Consider the following 16,387-nt stretch of genomic DNA (forward strand, 5'->3'; position numbering starts at 1 on the left):
ATCATTTCAACATGTAATCAGTATTTTTTAAATGAAGTATTGTACATTCTTTTTTTTCTATACTAAGTCTTCTAGGTGTTCAAAATCTGGTGTTTATGTTATAATCAAAGCACATTTCAATTCAGAATAGCCACATTTTAGTTCTCAATAACTCCATGCAGCAGACGTCAACTGTAGCAGAGTGTAGCCCTGACAATGTGCAGCCCTTCACTTATTCAGAGTCTATGACAAATTAATTTCCTAACCTTCTGAACAATTCAAGGACCTTGCAACACCTTAATTACATTTACTATCCCCCTCCTAACTTCTGAACCATTTTATCTTAAAATTTCAACCTACATATATCTTTAAATAAGACATTTTTATTACACTGCAGTCAAAATTCATATATATTTGCCTTCACATTTCCTCTTCCACTGTTCTTTATTCCTTCCTGAAATTTTGTTTCCCTGTGGGATTATTTTCTTTCTGCTACAAGAACTTCCTTTTTCTTTCAGTATGGGCCTGCTGGTAACAAATCCTCTTTTTGTTATCTATTGAGAAATCAGCTGCCAATCTTATTATTCCTCTTAACCTAATATCTTTTTTCTCTGGCAATTAAAGATTTTTTTCACTGTCCTTGACTTTTAGCACTTTATTATGACACTCGGAGCCCTCTCTTTTCTCTTAGTAGAACCCAATTGTATGTGTCTTAACCCTTCTGTTATGTCCCTTGTCTCCATTACACTATGTTTTTTTCAGCCTTTCATTTCTCAGTGCTTCACTGTGGATATTTCTTACTGATCAATCCTCTAATTCACAAATCTTTTCTGTATTGAGTGGTTGTGAAACACATGTATGGGAGTTCCTAACTCAAGCTAATGTATTTTTTAGTTCTAAAATTGTCATTTGGCCAGGCGCAGTGGCCCATGCCTGTAATCCCAGTACTTTAGGAGGCCCAGGTGGGCGGATCACCTGAGGTCACGAGTTCGAGACTAGCCTGGCCAACATGGCAAAACCCCGTTTCTACTAAAAATACAAAAAAAAAAAAATTAGCTGGATCTTGTGGCAGGTGCCTGTAATCCCAGCTACTCAGGAGCCTGAGGCAGAAGAATCACTTGAACCCGGGAGGTGGAGGTTGCAGTGAGCTGAGATTGCACCATTGCACTCCAGCCTGGGCAACAAGAGTGAAACTCCATCTCAAAAAATAAAAAATAAATAAAATAAAATTGTTGTTTGATTCTATTTTATAGATTCCAGTTCTCTGATAAAACTCTCCATCTCTTCATCTGTTTCCTTAAACTCATAAATCAGTTATTTTAAAAGCCTATCTAAGAGTTCCAATATCTGGATCACCTCAAGTTCTTTTCCTGTTACTCATTCTTTCTCTTGATTTTCATTCACTTGATCCTGCTTATGGGCATGTCTGGCATTTTTATTAATTAATTAATTAATTATAGAGACAGGGTCTCACTATGTTGGCCAGGTTGGCCTTGAATCCTTGGCCTCCAGTAATCCTCCTACCTTGGCCTCCCAAAGTGCTAGGATTACAGGCATGAGCCCTGCGCCTGGCCATGCCTGGTATTTTGATGGAATGCAGGATACTATGTTTCAAAGAGTATAGGGGCTAAGTTTCTTCTGGCAGGTAACTAGAATAAGGGCTGATCACCTCATCCAATCAAAGTTTTGAAGCTGGATTTCAAGCTGATAACTTCTGATCAACCTTTATCTGTAGGACATAATTCTTTTGTGGTCTCATTCGAAGGCCTGGAATATTTCCCATTGTCATTCCTCTTTGGCTGGCCTTGAAATCTAATTTTTTGTCTACCTACTCCTGTGAGAACAAAAGCTGTGCTTAAGTTTTTTAGGTTTTGGTAATCATTTTCTACTGAATTTCTCCTTCTGAATTTGAAAAATACCTGAACAGCAAAAGCTAAGTCAGATGTTGAGTTTAATACCCTCTTTCTCTCTATTTTCCCAAAGAGATGGTGTCTCACTCTGTTGCCCAGGCTGGAGTGCAGTGGTGTGATCAATGCACACTGTAACCTCGAACTGCTGGGCTCAAGCAATCCTCCTGCCTCAGCCTCCCGAGTAGCTGGGACTACAGGCATGTGCCACCATGTTGGCTGAGTTCATTACTCTTGAGGTTGTCTTTTTCCTAGCATCTTGAACCCTCAAATCTTGGGTGCCTTAGAATCCCTCAATTCAAATTTTACTCCCACTACTCAGTGATTCCAAAACAAACTCTGGACCACTGCTTTGTCTGGCCTCTACCCTATGTGTAGAGTTGGCCACCACCCTAAGGGAAAAAAGCAGGGGTAAACATGGCTCAACTCAATAGGATTTTTCTCTACAATTTTGGCTCCTGCCAAATTTGACCTGGCTGCCTTGGATAGTCCCCAGTGCCTTCAAAGATATTTATTTTTGTATTTTAAACAGTTTTTACAGTAGTCTCATCAGAGATTTGGTCTGATACTCTGTTGTAACCAGAAACAAAAGTTTTACTTTACTGAGTTTTAATTACTGATGTATTTTTTGCTGACTAGTCTATAAACTTCCTGAGAATAGAAACTATTTTTATTCCCTAACTTCTGTTTAAACACTCAGCACACTACCTGACACAGAGGTTACTCGTTGATGAATTATTAACTTTTATATTAGGAAAAAAAGCTTAGAATGCATGTAAAGCATAACACATAAATATGTGCCTGCTAAACCATTCCGGCCCACTAATTCTTTTAATTCCACTCATCTCCAGAAAGAAACATCCAATCTTTTCTTCTGTGGCCCACATATTAATGAAGTACATCCCCTAATAAAACTGCATTCTCAATTTTAATCTGAGATTAAATTACCTCAGAGAGTAGTACTAACATCTTTTGTTCATTTATTAAAACTATTTTGTACTAGATTAAGTGATTTCATTAGTCTTTAGATTTAACCAATCCATTTCTACGTCTAGAGTTTTATCAGGAAACAATGAGATTTTTCATTCAAAACAAAGCTCTCTCAGCTGAACCTTTAGAGGCATCTTGATCACATTCAGTTACGGTTTTCCAGAGCAAGAAAACGATAACACAACCAAAGCTCATAGATAGAAAATCTAAAACCAAAGAAAAGTTTACTGAATGTATAAATATTTTCTCAATTCCAGTTGGTTATTCTTGTATTATCAGTCTTGTACCACCAACCCCTAAATACAACAGCTAAAAAAATTAAAAGTGGTTGTCTCTGGACAGCGAAATTTTAGAGGTAAGGAAACGGAACTGGATTACCACTTCTCACGATAAGCATGTAAAAATTATAAGAGTTAGTTCCATATTTAAATTAAAAACATAATTGTGTATAAGCAGAGGCACTGATTTTTTAAAAAGAGAAAAAAAGGCAGACCCAACCCTTAGGGCAATAGTGCTGAAAGCTGGTTACATAACGCCCTGGACTCACAAGACAGCCTCGAGGCAGCCATTTGTCCTTGTGGGGGTTTCAGTCCCAAATCTGTAAACCTGATGATAAACCAGAAGGCCAAGACGTTTTCAACACCAATATTCTACTATTCTAAAGCTTCAGTGGATTATAAAGGGCACAAGTTAAAAGAGAACAATATATTTGTTAAATAAAAGCGAAGCTCATAAAGGCTTGCTTTGTAATGGATGTTTAATGAAATTAGTGATCAGTACAGTAATTTTAGGGTGACTCTTAAGAGAGTTAACGAAAGATGATATGGGTATTAGGGAATCGATCTCCGTTGATTAGACGGCTTCTTCATAAAGCACGCGCGTTCCAAGCATCAGTGACCCATCTGGGGCCTCTGGGAGCAGTATGTGCTACATGTCACATAACAGCTTCTGCTCTCATAAACCAGTCAAGTGTCACAACCTGCTCTTTCCTGCAGACTGTGAGCAGTCAGAGACCAAAGGACTGAACCAAAACTGCCGGCTCCAAAGGATGGGCATGATCGTCCACTTATAGCTAGACAGGGAAAGGGCGCTGGCACTTCTTACATGATTCTTGACAAATTAAGAGCGCTACTAGATATGGCTTTCAGTTCTAAAAGATTATGCATTTCAGACCAGGTACAGTGGTTCATGCCTGTAATCCCAGCACTTTGGGAGGCTGAGGCGGGTGGATCACTTGAGATCAGGAGTTCGAGACCAGCCTGGCCAACATGGCGAAACCCCGTCTCTACTAAAAACATAAAAATTAGCCAGGCGTGGTGGCAGGCACCTGTAATCCCAGTAACTCTGGAGGCTGAGGCAGGCAAATCACTTGAACCTGGGAGGTGGAGGCTGCAGTGAGCCGAGATTGCACCATTGTACTCCAGCCTGGGCGACAGTGAGACTCCGTCTCAAAAAGAAAAAGATTATGCATTTCAGACTGTCCAATTTTAACTTACAGATCTTGAAATAAAAGAACCGGTATTCTCTTTGCTTCTAAAGGGAAGGAACAGATATCTATGGAACTTAGATATCTGTCTTACAGGAAACAAAAACCAAACGCCTCCCCCAAGCCACACATATATATCATCAAAGAAGTGTCCAAAGGAAGTAAGAAAGCAGAGAATTGGATTTGTAGCAAAGGCTGTCAAGTGTACAAAAAGAATTTTCCTTATGTATGATTAACCATCCTATATCATATTTCTCCTTGCATTTTAAGTACCAAGTAAATGGAAAAAAACTTCAAATTATTCATTGAAATAATTAATTTGTGTGCATATATATATTCTCTATAAAAGGTAAATATCTTAAGATCATAGAATCATAGAACTTAAACTAGAAGAACACAAGAGGCATGAAATACTTAATGCCTGAATTATCTCCATTTAATCAACTTGATACATCGCAAAGTTCTATAATCAAAGGGGAAGTAATTTTTTTTTTCACCTTCAGAGACAGGGTCTTGCGCTGTTGTCCAGGCAGGAGGGCAGTGGTGTGATAATGGCTCACAGCAGCCTCAACTTCCTGACTCAAGTAATCTTCCTGCTTCAGCCGTCCAAATAGCTGGTCTGAGGTGGGAGGATTGCCACCATGCCTGGCTATTTTTTTTTAATTTTAGTAGAGAGAAGATCTCACTATGTTGTCCAGGCTGGTCTCAAACTCCTGAGCACAAGCGATCCTTCAAGGGAGAAGTAATTTATAATGTTCTAAAATTATTTAAGTTATTGTCTAGGAAAATTTAAAACTTAGGTTATAAGAACACACCTAATGACATGGAAGAAAATGCAGATGCACCTCAGACTGCACTTCACCTTCTTGTGCTTCATGGATACTGCGTTTTTTACAAATTGAGGGTTTGTGGCAACCCTGTATCAAACTAGTCTGTTGGTACCATTTTGCCAACAGTATGTGCTCACTTCAATGTCTCTGGGTCATTTAGGTAATTCTTGCAATATTTTAAACTTTCTCATTATTATTATAACTGTTATAGTGATGTATTACCAGTGATCTTTAATGCTACTATAGTAATTGTCTTGGGGTGCCATGAACTGTGCCCATATAAGACAGTGAGCTTAATCTATAAAGTTCTGTGTGTTCTGAATGATCCACTGACTAGCCATTCTGTCTTTCTCCTTCTCCTTGGGCATCCTTATTCCTTGAGACATAACAATATTAAAATTAGGCCAATTAATAACCCTACAAAGGCCTCTAAGTGTTCAAGTAAAAGGAAGACTCGCACATCTTTCACTTTAAATCAAAATCTAGAAATGCTTAAGCTAATTGAGAAAGGCATGGCAAAAGCCAAAAGGCTGAAAGCTAGGCCTGTTAGCCAAGTTGTGAATGCAGAGGAAAAGTTCTAGAAGGAAATTAAAAATGCGACACCAATGAATATACAAATGATAAGACAGCAAAACAGCCTTATTGCTGATATGGAGAAAGTTTTCGTGCCTTGAATAAAAGGTCAAACCAGCTACAACATTCCCTTAAGCCAAAGGTGAATCCACAGCAAGGCCCTAACTCTCTTCAATTCTACGAATGCTGAGATTGGTGATGAAGCTGCAGAAGAAAAGTTTGAAGCTAGCAGAGGTTGGCTCATGATATTGAAGGAAAGAAGCCATTTCCATAACATACAAGTGCAAGGTGAAGCAGCAAGTGCTGATACAGAAGCTGCAGAAAGCTACCCAGAAGATCTAGCTAAGATCACCGATGAAGGTGGCCACACTAAACGACAATTTTCAATGTGGATAAAATAGCCATCTATTAAAAGACGATGACACCTAGGACTTTCATAGCTACAGAGGAGAAGTCAATGCCTGGCTTCAAAGCTTCAAAGGACAGGCTGTCTCTGTCATTAGGGGCTAAGCAGCTGGTGACTTTAAGTGGAAGCCAATGCTCATTTACCAGTCCCACAATCCTAGGGCCCTTGAGAATTATGCTGCATCTACTCTGCCTGTGCTCTGTAAATGGAACAACAAAGCCTGGATGACAGCACATCTGCTGACAGCATAGATTATTGAACATTTTAAGCCCACTGTTCCTTTCAAAATATTACTGCTCATTAAAAATGTAACCAGTCTGCCAGGAGCTCTAATGATGATACAAGGAGATAAAAGTTGTTTTCATTTTTGCTAATACAACATCCATTCTGCAGCTCATGGATCAAGGAGTGGGCTTAAAATGTTCAATAAACTATGGGGTCTTGCCTCTTCAAGCCAAGATCATGGCCTGATCTCAAACTCTTGACCTCAGGTGATCTGCCCGCCTTGGCCTTCCAAAGTGCTGAGATTACAGGCGTGAGCCACCGGGCCCAGTCAACCCTCTCTCTCAGAAGTGTTTACAAGTTGTCCCTTGGAGGACAAGCCTCGTGTTGGGACTATCAGAAACGTCTGAGTGGGAATGAACAAGTCAGTGGGGGCGGAGTTTAATGGGTTTTCTCCGGGTCAATCAGGCCTAAAGATTTTCAGGCAGAGGGAAATGCAGTGTGGATGTGTGACAGCTCCCAAAACTGTTGGCTGCTCATTTACCCAGGAATTTACAGCGCTGTCATTTCCAGTAACCTCCTAAGGAACGTGGATGGAGTCAAGTCTTCCGTATCAAAAGATGCAACTGTGTAGTGAACTGAGCAGTGATGGGGTCACATCAAGCCTGGCCCCACGGTGGCGGTGTCAGAAAGCAGAATGGAGGCAGCGCCTGCCTCTGCACCACGGAGCACCAGGTCCCTTTGTGAATCTCCACACAGCGCCCCCTCGGGGCAGCTGCAGGCTTATTATCACTGCTTCATTCGTGGAATGTAGTTCAAGGGATCTGCAACCCTCACCAACAAAGTAAAACCAGGTCAGGAACAAATCATTTAAATTACAATGGGGGTGGCCGAGTAATTTCACAAGATATTAAATATAACTACAAGTTGTGAACTGTTACTATGACCTACTCATCTCTATGAATCTCAAAAATATTTAGGCGAGACATGGCGGCTCATGCCTATAATCACAACTCTTTGGGAGGTAGAAGCAGAAAGATCGCTTGAGCCCAGGAGTTGGAGACCAGCCTCAGCAACAAGGTGAAACCCCGACTCTACAAAAAATACACAAAATTAGCTGGGTGTGGTGTCCCATACTTGTAGTCTCAGCTATCTGGGTGACTGAGGTGGAAGGATTGCCTGAGCCCAGGAGGTCGAGGCTACCCTGAGCCATGATGGCACCACTGCACTCCAGCCTGGACAACAAAGTAAGACCATGTCTCTCTATATATACATTTTTAAATTAGCTTCAGTATTTTTGACTCTTTCCTTTCTTTCTTTTGTTTTTGAGACGGAGTCTCGCTCTGTTGCCCAGGCTGGAGTGCAGTAGCACGATCTCGGCTCACTGCAAGCTCCACCTCCCAGGTTCATGCCATTCTCCTGCCTCAGTCTCCTGAGTAGCTGGGACTATAGGCGCCCGCCACCATGCCTGGGTAATTTTTTTTTTTTTTTTTTGTATTTTTAGTAGAGATGGGGTTTCCCCCATGTTAGCCAGGATGGTCTCGATCTCCTGACCTTGTGATCCGCCCACCTTGGCCTCCCAAAGTGCTGGGATTACAGGCGTGAGCCACCACACCCCGCCAACTCTTTTCTTTTCTTACATTTAGTTGAGGGGAAAAACAAGCCAACAGTAAATTGCTTCTTTCAAATCACTGATTGGCAACAAAACCAAAGGGAAGAATCTAGCTTACCAGATGGCAGTAAAACATGACCAGACGTCATCTCCCCTTACTTTATTTTGTAATTTTATTGTACATATTTTATTTTATTTATTTTTTGAGACCGAGTCTTGCTCTGTCACCCAGGCTCTAGTGCAATGGTGTGATCTCAGTTCACTGCAATCTCCACCTCAGCAGGAGAGCAGGAATCTTCAGTGATCCACGGGCAGATCTGCAGCCATTATGTCATTGTGCACACCTGTTCTTCCCAAGTCCTTTGTGCGCCTGCCTCTCCTTCCAGTAGTATTGCGAGCCTCCCCCGCTCTACCCCCGCAATGCCAGCAGGTGACTTGCGTGCGTACCTTGCCGCGCTAATCCGTTAAGTTTGCTCTGTCACTTGCGCCCGTTCTTTGCACATGCACCCACTCGCTCAGGTTTAAAAGATGCGTTGCCTGGCAACAGAAAAAACTGCTCGCTTAGCCTTTGACCTAGTTGGTAGCTCCACGAGGACGCTCAGAGCCCAGCTCTGGAGAGTTTGAGTATCCAATAGTTCCCCACTGTTCCCAGGAGCGGTTACCTGGGCACTCTGTGCCCCTCATTCCTGTCCTGGCCCGGGAGGCAAGGACCTGCCAGTAGGGCTCAGTTGCCTGGAGCCCGCCCACCCTATCCCCCAGTTCACTTTGCGTGTGGGATCTCCCCGTTGCTCCCAACCCTGGGCGGAGTGGCAGGCCATCCTACAAGCACCCGGACACTTGGCATCAGTGGTGTACACTTGGCATCAGTGGTGTGCCATGACAACTCCAGGGGTTTTCCGTGATCCTGCAAGCCCTGTGTTCCTTGCTGGCCATCCTGCCTTCAATTGGAATGCACAGGTACCACAGCAAGCCAGCGCTGTGTGCTCCCAATTCCAGGGTGTCCTGCAGCTCAGCCAGTGCACTGAGCACAAGGAATCTCTGTGGGGCCCAGCAGCAGGGAGTCACCCCTTTGGGGTCCACAACACCCGGCTGTGCGCCAGACTCCTGTCCAGAGAAGATAGTGTTAATGGCCCTCAAGGAGAGCAGGGCAGGGATGCCTGAGCAGGACAAGGACCCCAGGGTCCAGAAGAATCCTGATGATCAGAGAAGGGTCTCCGAGAGCGCTGGGGATGCACCATCTGCATTTAGGACCCTGCAGAACAATGGAGGCCTCTCTCCCTTCATGCCCAGGTCCGGGCCTCTACAGAGAGACCTCCATCCCCAGAGGTCAGAAGTCACATATAACCAGAGATCCCAGTCCTCCTGGATGAGTTCCTTCCCCAAACAAAATGCCATCTTGAGCTCCTATGGCTCCACGGGACAGGCTCAGTCTGTCTACCCAAAACCAACCCCACAAGTGAATCCTGCTGTCGGGAGAGGCTCAGCCTGTCCACCCAAAATTCTGGGCTGGCAGAAACCTTCCAAATATATCCTTGGCTTATGCAAAACATAAACACATCTCCACCGCAGGTGCACGCAGTGCTTCTTGGACTTTCACTTAATCCCATCACGGACTTATTCTTTTGGCTGAAAGACTTACTCCCGCTTTACAAAGAAAGTGGGTAATTGTGGTAATACAACATGAATGTAATTTCCTTTGTTCAGCAAAACCTTTTACTGAGCACTTAGTATGTGGTAGGGTTCTGATAGACCTGCCAAGGGCATCGTTTCATATCATCCTTAGATCACAGCTATGAGGAGAGTGTGAATGCGACCCTCATCTTCCAGGTGAGAAAATCAATGCTTGCTTAAAGAAGCTGAACAACTTGCCGGAAGTCACAGAGCTGGGCAGGGGCAGACCTTCAGATTTCAGTGATGTGGACTGGCAGGCTCAATGCTTCAGATTGCTATGGCGCTGGTCATCCGCACCCTTCCCATCCGTTCTGTTTTTCCTACTTATCCCGCAATATGACGTGTTCTATCCTTATCACTAGTGGATGGATGTCCTGTGCCAGCTGCGCATGTCTCTATTATAGCTCGTTATATGGTCTTACTTTTTAAGTTCCAGATCCCTTATTATGCATTTTTTTTTGTTTTTTGAGACAAGGTCTGGCTCTGTTGCAGAGGTGCAATCTCAGCTCACTGCAGCCTGTGCCTCCTAGGCTCAAGCCATCCTCCTACCTCAGCCTGTCAAGTAGCTGGGACTACAGGCATGCACCACCATGCCTGGCTAATTTTTGTATTTTTGGTAGAGATAGGATTTCACCATGTTGCCCAGGCTGGTCTCAAACTTGCGAGCTCAAATGATCTGCCCATCTCGGCCTCCCAAAGTGCCGGGACAGGTGTGAGCCACCACACCCAACCTTATTATGCATTTCTTATGGGCAGTGAACATGTCTTTAAAAAACAGACTGAGTGCAGTGGCGCACACCTGTAATCCTAGCACTTTGGGAGGCCGAGGCAGGGGGATCACCTGAGGTCAGGAGTTTGAGACTAGCCTGGCCAACATGGTGAAACCCCATCTCTACTAACGATACAAAAATTAGCCCGGCATGGTGGCTGAAGCCTGTAATCCCAGGTACTTGGAAGGCTGACACAAGAGAATCACTTGAATCCAGGAGGCAGAGGTTGCAGTAAGCCAAGGTTTCACCATTGCACTCCAGCCTGGGCGAAAAGAGCAAAATTCTGTCTCAAAAAAAAACAAACAAACAAAAAAACAAAACAACAACAACAACAACAAAGGAAAGTTGTGCTAAAATATACATGACATAAAACAAATCATCTTGGCCACTTTGAAGTGCACAGTTCAGCAGTGTGTACGTTCACATTGCTGTGTTTCCTGTGCTTTCACAAACCAGGACACTTGTCCAGGACCCAGGTCCCTGGGGAGTTTCTGCATTTGGGGAACGACAAGCTCTGGTTCTCTCGTAACTTCTGGAAGGTGTTGCTTACCATGTGGAACTATGAGCTGGGACGGCAAGATCTGGCTGGGCCAGAGAGGCCAAGTGCTCATGGCCCTGGGCCTGGAACTGCCCCTCCTGAGGCCCCTTCAATGACCTGGACCCTGGGCGTCCCTGGGGCCAGGAGCAGCACCACAGCCTCCCTCCACTGGCTCAGGGCTGTTCAGAGACCACTGGCTTTGGGGCACCCGGGCCATGGGAGCCTCAGACTCCCACTCCAGCCTCCTTCCTTCTGCCTCAATTTCAGCTTCCTTGGCCCAGATGTCACCCGGCATCCTGGCCATGAGACAACTCCCAACCCCACCCTTGTATGAACAAAGTCCACTAATCACTGACCCCTCTCCAGGTGGGTCCTGCTGGGGAGTGCCATTTGCCCATGAGACGGGGGCACAGGCGGGGCAGCTTCACCTGCACATTGCACAGAAGGCCACAGCCCTCCTCCAGCCCTGCCCCAGGGCTGACTCACCCTTCCAAGAATATGACAGAAACCAGGGCCACTTCACATCAGAAAGCCCTCAGGAAGGACAGTGGTCTGGGCCCTTGAGCTACAGCTCAGCCCCAGGGAGGGGCCAGGGGAGGCCACCCAGGCCTCTAGTTCTGACTCCTAGACACCAGGTCCCATGTAGGCCACGCCCAGGCTGGCTCCCATCCACTTCCTGGCTGGATAACAGAACAGCACTTGGTCCACTCCCCAATTAATCTGCAGGCCCACAATGGCCGGCTCACACTCCCAGGCTGCTTAAAATGCCGGAGGTTAAACATCAGCTGCCCAGCCTTTTATCCTGTGGCCCTGCATGTGGCCCTGAGGGAGAGCACCTACCATCCCCAGCAGCTGTTACCTTCCTTATGATCAAAGCGATCAAAGTGGTGGATAGCGGCACCGTTGCACAGACCAGCTCTGAAGTGAGGGGCAGACTCCAGGAGTGCCTCAGAACCTGAGTTTTGGGTCTGCCATCCTGGGGTTTAATGCACAACCACGGCTCTCTGAAAACCCTTGTAATGGTGCTTTATTATGGAAAGCATCAAAGACTCTGGCCAATCCTGGAATATACTTTTTTAATCGGTTGATTTGCTTTGTTCAAAGCTCTTAGAATGGAAGATTTAGATTGAGGACGGGCAGGTTTGGGGGTAGGCTCGGTGGGCATAGTGGCCACAGGAGGATGCCCACCTCACACCTGAAGATGTCCATGAGCACCTTGAAGCTGGCTGTGTGGCTGCACTGGCATGCAATGTGTGTCCAGTTTCTGGACAGGAGCTCGAAGCCCCGGGCAGACCGCCGTCCCGTCCCACTGACACTGCGTAGAGGAGAAGGGAGAAGGGGCCGGGTAGAGATAGTTACCTCAGTCCATGAGTCTGTTGGGGGCAGTCTTTGTCCAGCCCTGGGGACTCCCAGGCCATCCTGGCCAAACCAAACAGCAGGTAACGTGAGTGCTGAAAGCCCGGCATTCTCGCAGGCTGCTCCCCATCGTGTTCCTCACCGGTCCCCTGCACCAAACAGCCACCTGGCTGCAAGAACAGCAGGCTTGCTGCCACAGAGGCAGGACCATGGGAACAGTCTCCCTCCTTTTTTGTGTCTGGTCAGGGCCTCCAAGGAGCACCCTCTGTAGTTCAAGTTCTATGTGTCATCTAGCAGCAAAACTCAAACGTGGCCCTCTCGCGTCCACCACATGCCCTGCTGCTGGAACCACCACCCAGGGTTCACACAGTTGCGATGCGCTCCTGTCTCTTTCTGAGGGCAGATCTTTCAGAAATAACACCTCACCTTCCTCTGACACTTCCATCTTCAGATTGCACAATGTTCTATGGGAACTGCCCAGAAGCCAGGGCCCCATTATGACTCCCGCCTCACTGATGGGAAGCCCCAAATAACAAGCTGTTACGAGGTGTGTCTCAGCTTCAGACAGGGCCCTGCCCCTCGCCGGACTCTAGGAAAGTCACATAACCTCTCAGATGCTTAGTTTGCTAATCTGTAAATGGGATGTGAACGTTAGTACATTTGCCACCAACTTTACAATCTGGAAATAATACGTGCAACATAAACCAGAGAGCAGGTCATTAGAGCTGGAGCTAATTGCCAGAACAAAGATGGATGCCCTGGACAGAGGGCTGGGCCTGATATCCCTCATGGTGAAAGGGGTTCCTTTATTCTCTCTTTTATAAGACAAGCGCCTATTACATTCCAGGTACCATGCTGGTTGCTTATTAACTAGAACTTGGAAAGCACAGAAGCAGGAGGAGAATGAGGCTGGGCTGAACGGGCCACTGGCGTGGGCTCGCTCACCATAGCACAGTGCCCAGGACAGCCCCCACTCACAGCTCTCCACTGTTGCCAGAGGAATTGTGACGGGGAGAGTGTTCCCGCTGCACGGGCGCCCCCAGATGCACAACGTTCAGCAGATTCGAGCCTGGGGGTGCTCACGCTCTGACTCCCTGAGTCCGGTGCAGTGTCTCCCCTTCCTGCCACTCCCTCCTGGTATGTGGAGGGACAGCAGGTCTTCCCCTCCCAGATCGTGCTCCCATTCTCCTACCACACCCCAGTTCTAATGTTTTCTTCTAAACAGAGACAGCAAAAGTGAAAACAAACCAGCAGAGAAAAAGCAAGCTCCCTGTAAAGACAGAGTAACTCAAGTAAGTCCACACCTCACATAAACCGTGCAGCACGGCTGTGTCTCCACGTGCAGGTCTGCGCGTGTCTGTGTGTGGGCCTGTGTTCGTGCCCGTCTGTGTCTCCACGTGCAGGTCTGCGCGCGTCTGTGTGTGGGCCTGTGTACGTGCCCGTCTGTGTCTCCACGTGCAGGTCTGTGCGCGTCTGTGTGTGGGCCTGTGTACGTGCCCGTCTGTGTCTCCATGTGCAGGTCTGTGCGCATCTATGTGTGGTCCTGCGTGTGCGCATGTCTGTGTCTCCATGTGCAGGTCTGTGCGTGTCTGTGTGTGGGCATCTAGGGGGCTCTGATGCTCCCACAGAAGCAGAGCAGGAGGCTCACTGCCCCATGGGGGGCTGAAATGGGAGACACAGACCACAAGAGACTGTCCCCGTGGGACGCTGTGCCACTGAGCCACCAACCCTGCAGGTTCTCTCTGCCTTGGCAAAGCCCTCACATAGAGATGCAGGGCTCCCGGCGTCACACTTACACCAGGGAATGGCTCCAGAACACGCAGACGGGCTTGGTTCGCTTCTCCATCTCCAGCAGGGTGAACTCCACCAGGACAGGCCTCTCCAGGGGTCTCGGGAGTGGAGCCCCCTCACTGTATACCAGCGTGCTCACCATCGGGGTATTAATGATGGACCAGTGAGGCAGCCTGAGGTCAAGAAGTCAGAGCACAGGGACAAACATGATTAGGAAACACTTGCTTAATCCCACGCACAAGTGTACTGAGGACATGCCATGGATGTGTTTCCAGGGGAGACAGAATCACACTCTGAGAGCTTGGACCCATGGGCCCCGCGGCATCTTCATCCTCAGAGCAGGTTTTATCACTGACAGGACACACAGGGAGATGTGTCACCTTTGGGTCAAATTGGTACTTCAGAAATATAAAAAGAAAGAAGGTACAGGTGCAAAGATGTTACAGCCCATAATAGCTAATGGCAGAAACACAGGGAATGGCTTAAATGTCCAGCAAAAGACGCCAAAATAATGACAGCTCATGGGGGTGAATCACCCAGTCACTGAGAACAACGTGAACATGAGGACCCAGAGCAAGGGAAGTGGGAAATGGCAGGAGGAAGGGCAGAGCCTCGGGCCGCTTGCACCGCGCAGGCCACAAAGCTGCTTCTGGGACATTCATCCTTTCCAGCCAGGACTGGCTGAGCAGCCCTAACCCCGGCGCCAGCAGCAGGCACTACCCACGACAGCCTCGGATCGGGTGTGTGGGGAGAGAACGGAGTCCCTCAGGGCACAAGATGGGGTGTATGCTGGGGAGGGGGCATTTCTGACAGAAACACTGGGATAAGGCCAGGCAAAGGGTGTGCAATGTTCCAGGGGGTGGTGTCCTGTGGCAGACCCAGAACCTCCCTCCAAGGCACACCACGGGGCAGTGGTCTCTGTCTCTGGGCCAGGGTCATGGTGAAATGTCACTGTGAAGACCTGTGCTTGATCAGGATCAGGATTTTGACTTGTGGAAGCCTTAGGAGCCTCCAGAATGGGCCCTTCCCATATGCCCTGTGCCCAGGCCTTACCGGAGGCTGCGGCGGTTGGGGTCATAGCACTCAAGCAGGAGCTGCTCCAGAGTACAGTAAATGACCAGAGTGAAGGTGAACTGGCCAGCATCATCAGGGTGTCGACTTCACCTGCTCCTCGGGGTCTCCCCCTCAGTGCCAGACCCTGGGTGTGTTGTCTGCGGGGTGGTCCTCCAGCCAGCTGGCCTCACCAGGGGGTCTTCTGCAATGTGAGAAGAGCATGAGGACTCCGGCAGGAGCAGCTGCGTTCCCCAAGACGGCTGTCAGTGCCAGCAGGTGCTTTTCAAAAACCAACAGATGTCCCTCCGAAAACAGTATGGTGGGTCCTCAAAAAATCAACAATAGGATTTACCACATGACCCAGCAAGCCCATTTCTGGGTCTACACCCCAAAGAACTGAAGGCAGGGACCCAGATATTTCTACACCCATGTTCACAGCAGCACCATTCACACAGGCCAAAAGGTGGCGACAACCCAGGCCTGGGTCAACAGGTGAATGGATAAACAACACGTGGTCCATCCACACAATGGAGTATTACTCAGCCTTCAAAAGGAAGGAAAGTCTGACACTTGCTACAACGCAGGTGAACCTAGAGGACGTTCCGCTAAGTGAAATAAGCCAATCACAAAAGGACAAATATCGTGTGATTCCACTTATAGGAGGTCCCTAGAGGAGTCAAATTCAGAGACAGAAACAACGGTGGGCCCCAGGGGCTGGGGAGTAGAGTCGGTGTTTTGTAGGCTAGAGTTTCAGATCTGCAGGATGAAAAGAGTTCTGGGGATGGACCGCTTAGACATGAATGTATCTGATGCAGTTTGGATGTCTGACCCTCCAAATCTCATGTTGAAATGTGGTCAGTGTTGGAGGTGGGCCTGGTCGGGCTTGTTTGGGTCATGGGGGTGCCCTCCCCTTGGTAATGAGCGAGTTCTCACTCTATTAGTTCCAGAGAGAGCTGGCTGCAATGGAGAGTCGGGGACCTCATCCTCTCAGTTTCAAGCATGACCTCACATCAGAATCACCCCTCTTTTTAAGACACATGAGGGCCAGGCGCAGTGGCTCACACCTGTAATCCTAGCACTTTGGGAGGCCAAGGCAGGTGAATCATGAGGTCAGGAGATCGAGACCATCCTGGCTAACACAGTGAAACCCCGTCTCTACTAAAAATACAAAAAATTAGCTGGGCGTGGTGGCGGGCGCCTGTA

The 16,387-nt window shown here is 47.2% G+C and overlaps 2 protein-coding genes across 2 annotated transcripts in view; both read right to left on the reverse strand.

The window, feature by feature from the left end:
• Positions 1–10,999, reverse strand: part of LOC105514357 (dnaJ homolog subfamily C member 14-like) — a 37,708-nt gene extending 26,709 nt beyond the window's left edge. Inside the window, 2 exon segments of the mRNA XM_011945665.1 lie at positions 8,967–9,198; positions 10,900–10,999. Coding sequence (XP_011801055.1) covers positions 8,967–9,198; positions 10,900–10,999 — 332 coding nt within the window.
• Positions 11,000–11,608: 609 nt separating this feature from the next.
• LOC105514358 (cadherin EGF LAG seven-pass G-type receptor 1-like) overlaps positions 11,609–16,387 on the reverse strand; it is a 16,555-nt gene continuing 11,776 nt past the window's right edge. The window contains 8 exon segments of the mRNA XM_011945666.1: positions 11,609–11,739; positions 12,178–12,299; positions 13,645–13,763; positions 13,850–13,953; positions 13,956–14,002; positions 14,137–14,304; positions 15,185–15,264; positions 15,376–15,386. Of these exon segments, the coding sequence (XP_011801056.1) occupies positions 11,609–11,739; positions 12,178–12,299; positions 13,645–13,763; positions 13,850–13,953; positions 13,956–14,002; positions 14,137–14,304; positions 15,185–15,264; positions 15,376–15,386 (782 nt within the window).

The sequence above is a fragment of the Colobus angolensis genome, unplaced genomic scaffold (genome assembly GCF_000951035.1).
Source record: "Colobus angolensis palliatus isolate OR3802 unplaced genomic scaffold, Cang.pa_1.0 Scaffold242, whole genome shotgun sequence".
In the NCBI taxonomy this organism is placed as follows: Eukaryota; Metazoa; Chordata; class Mammalia; order Primates; family Cercopithecidae; genus Colobus; species Colobus angolensis.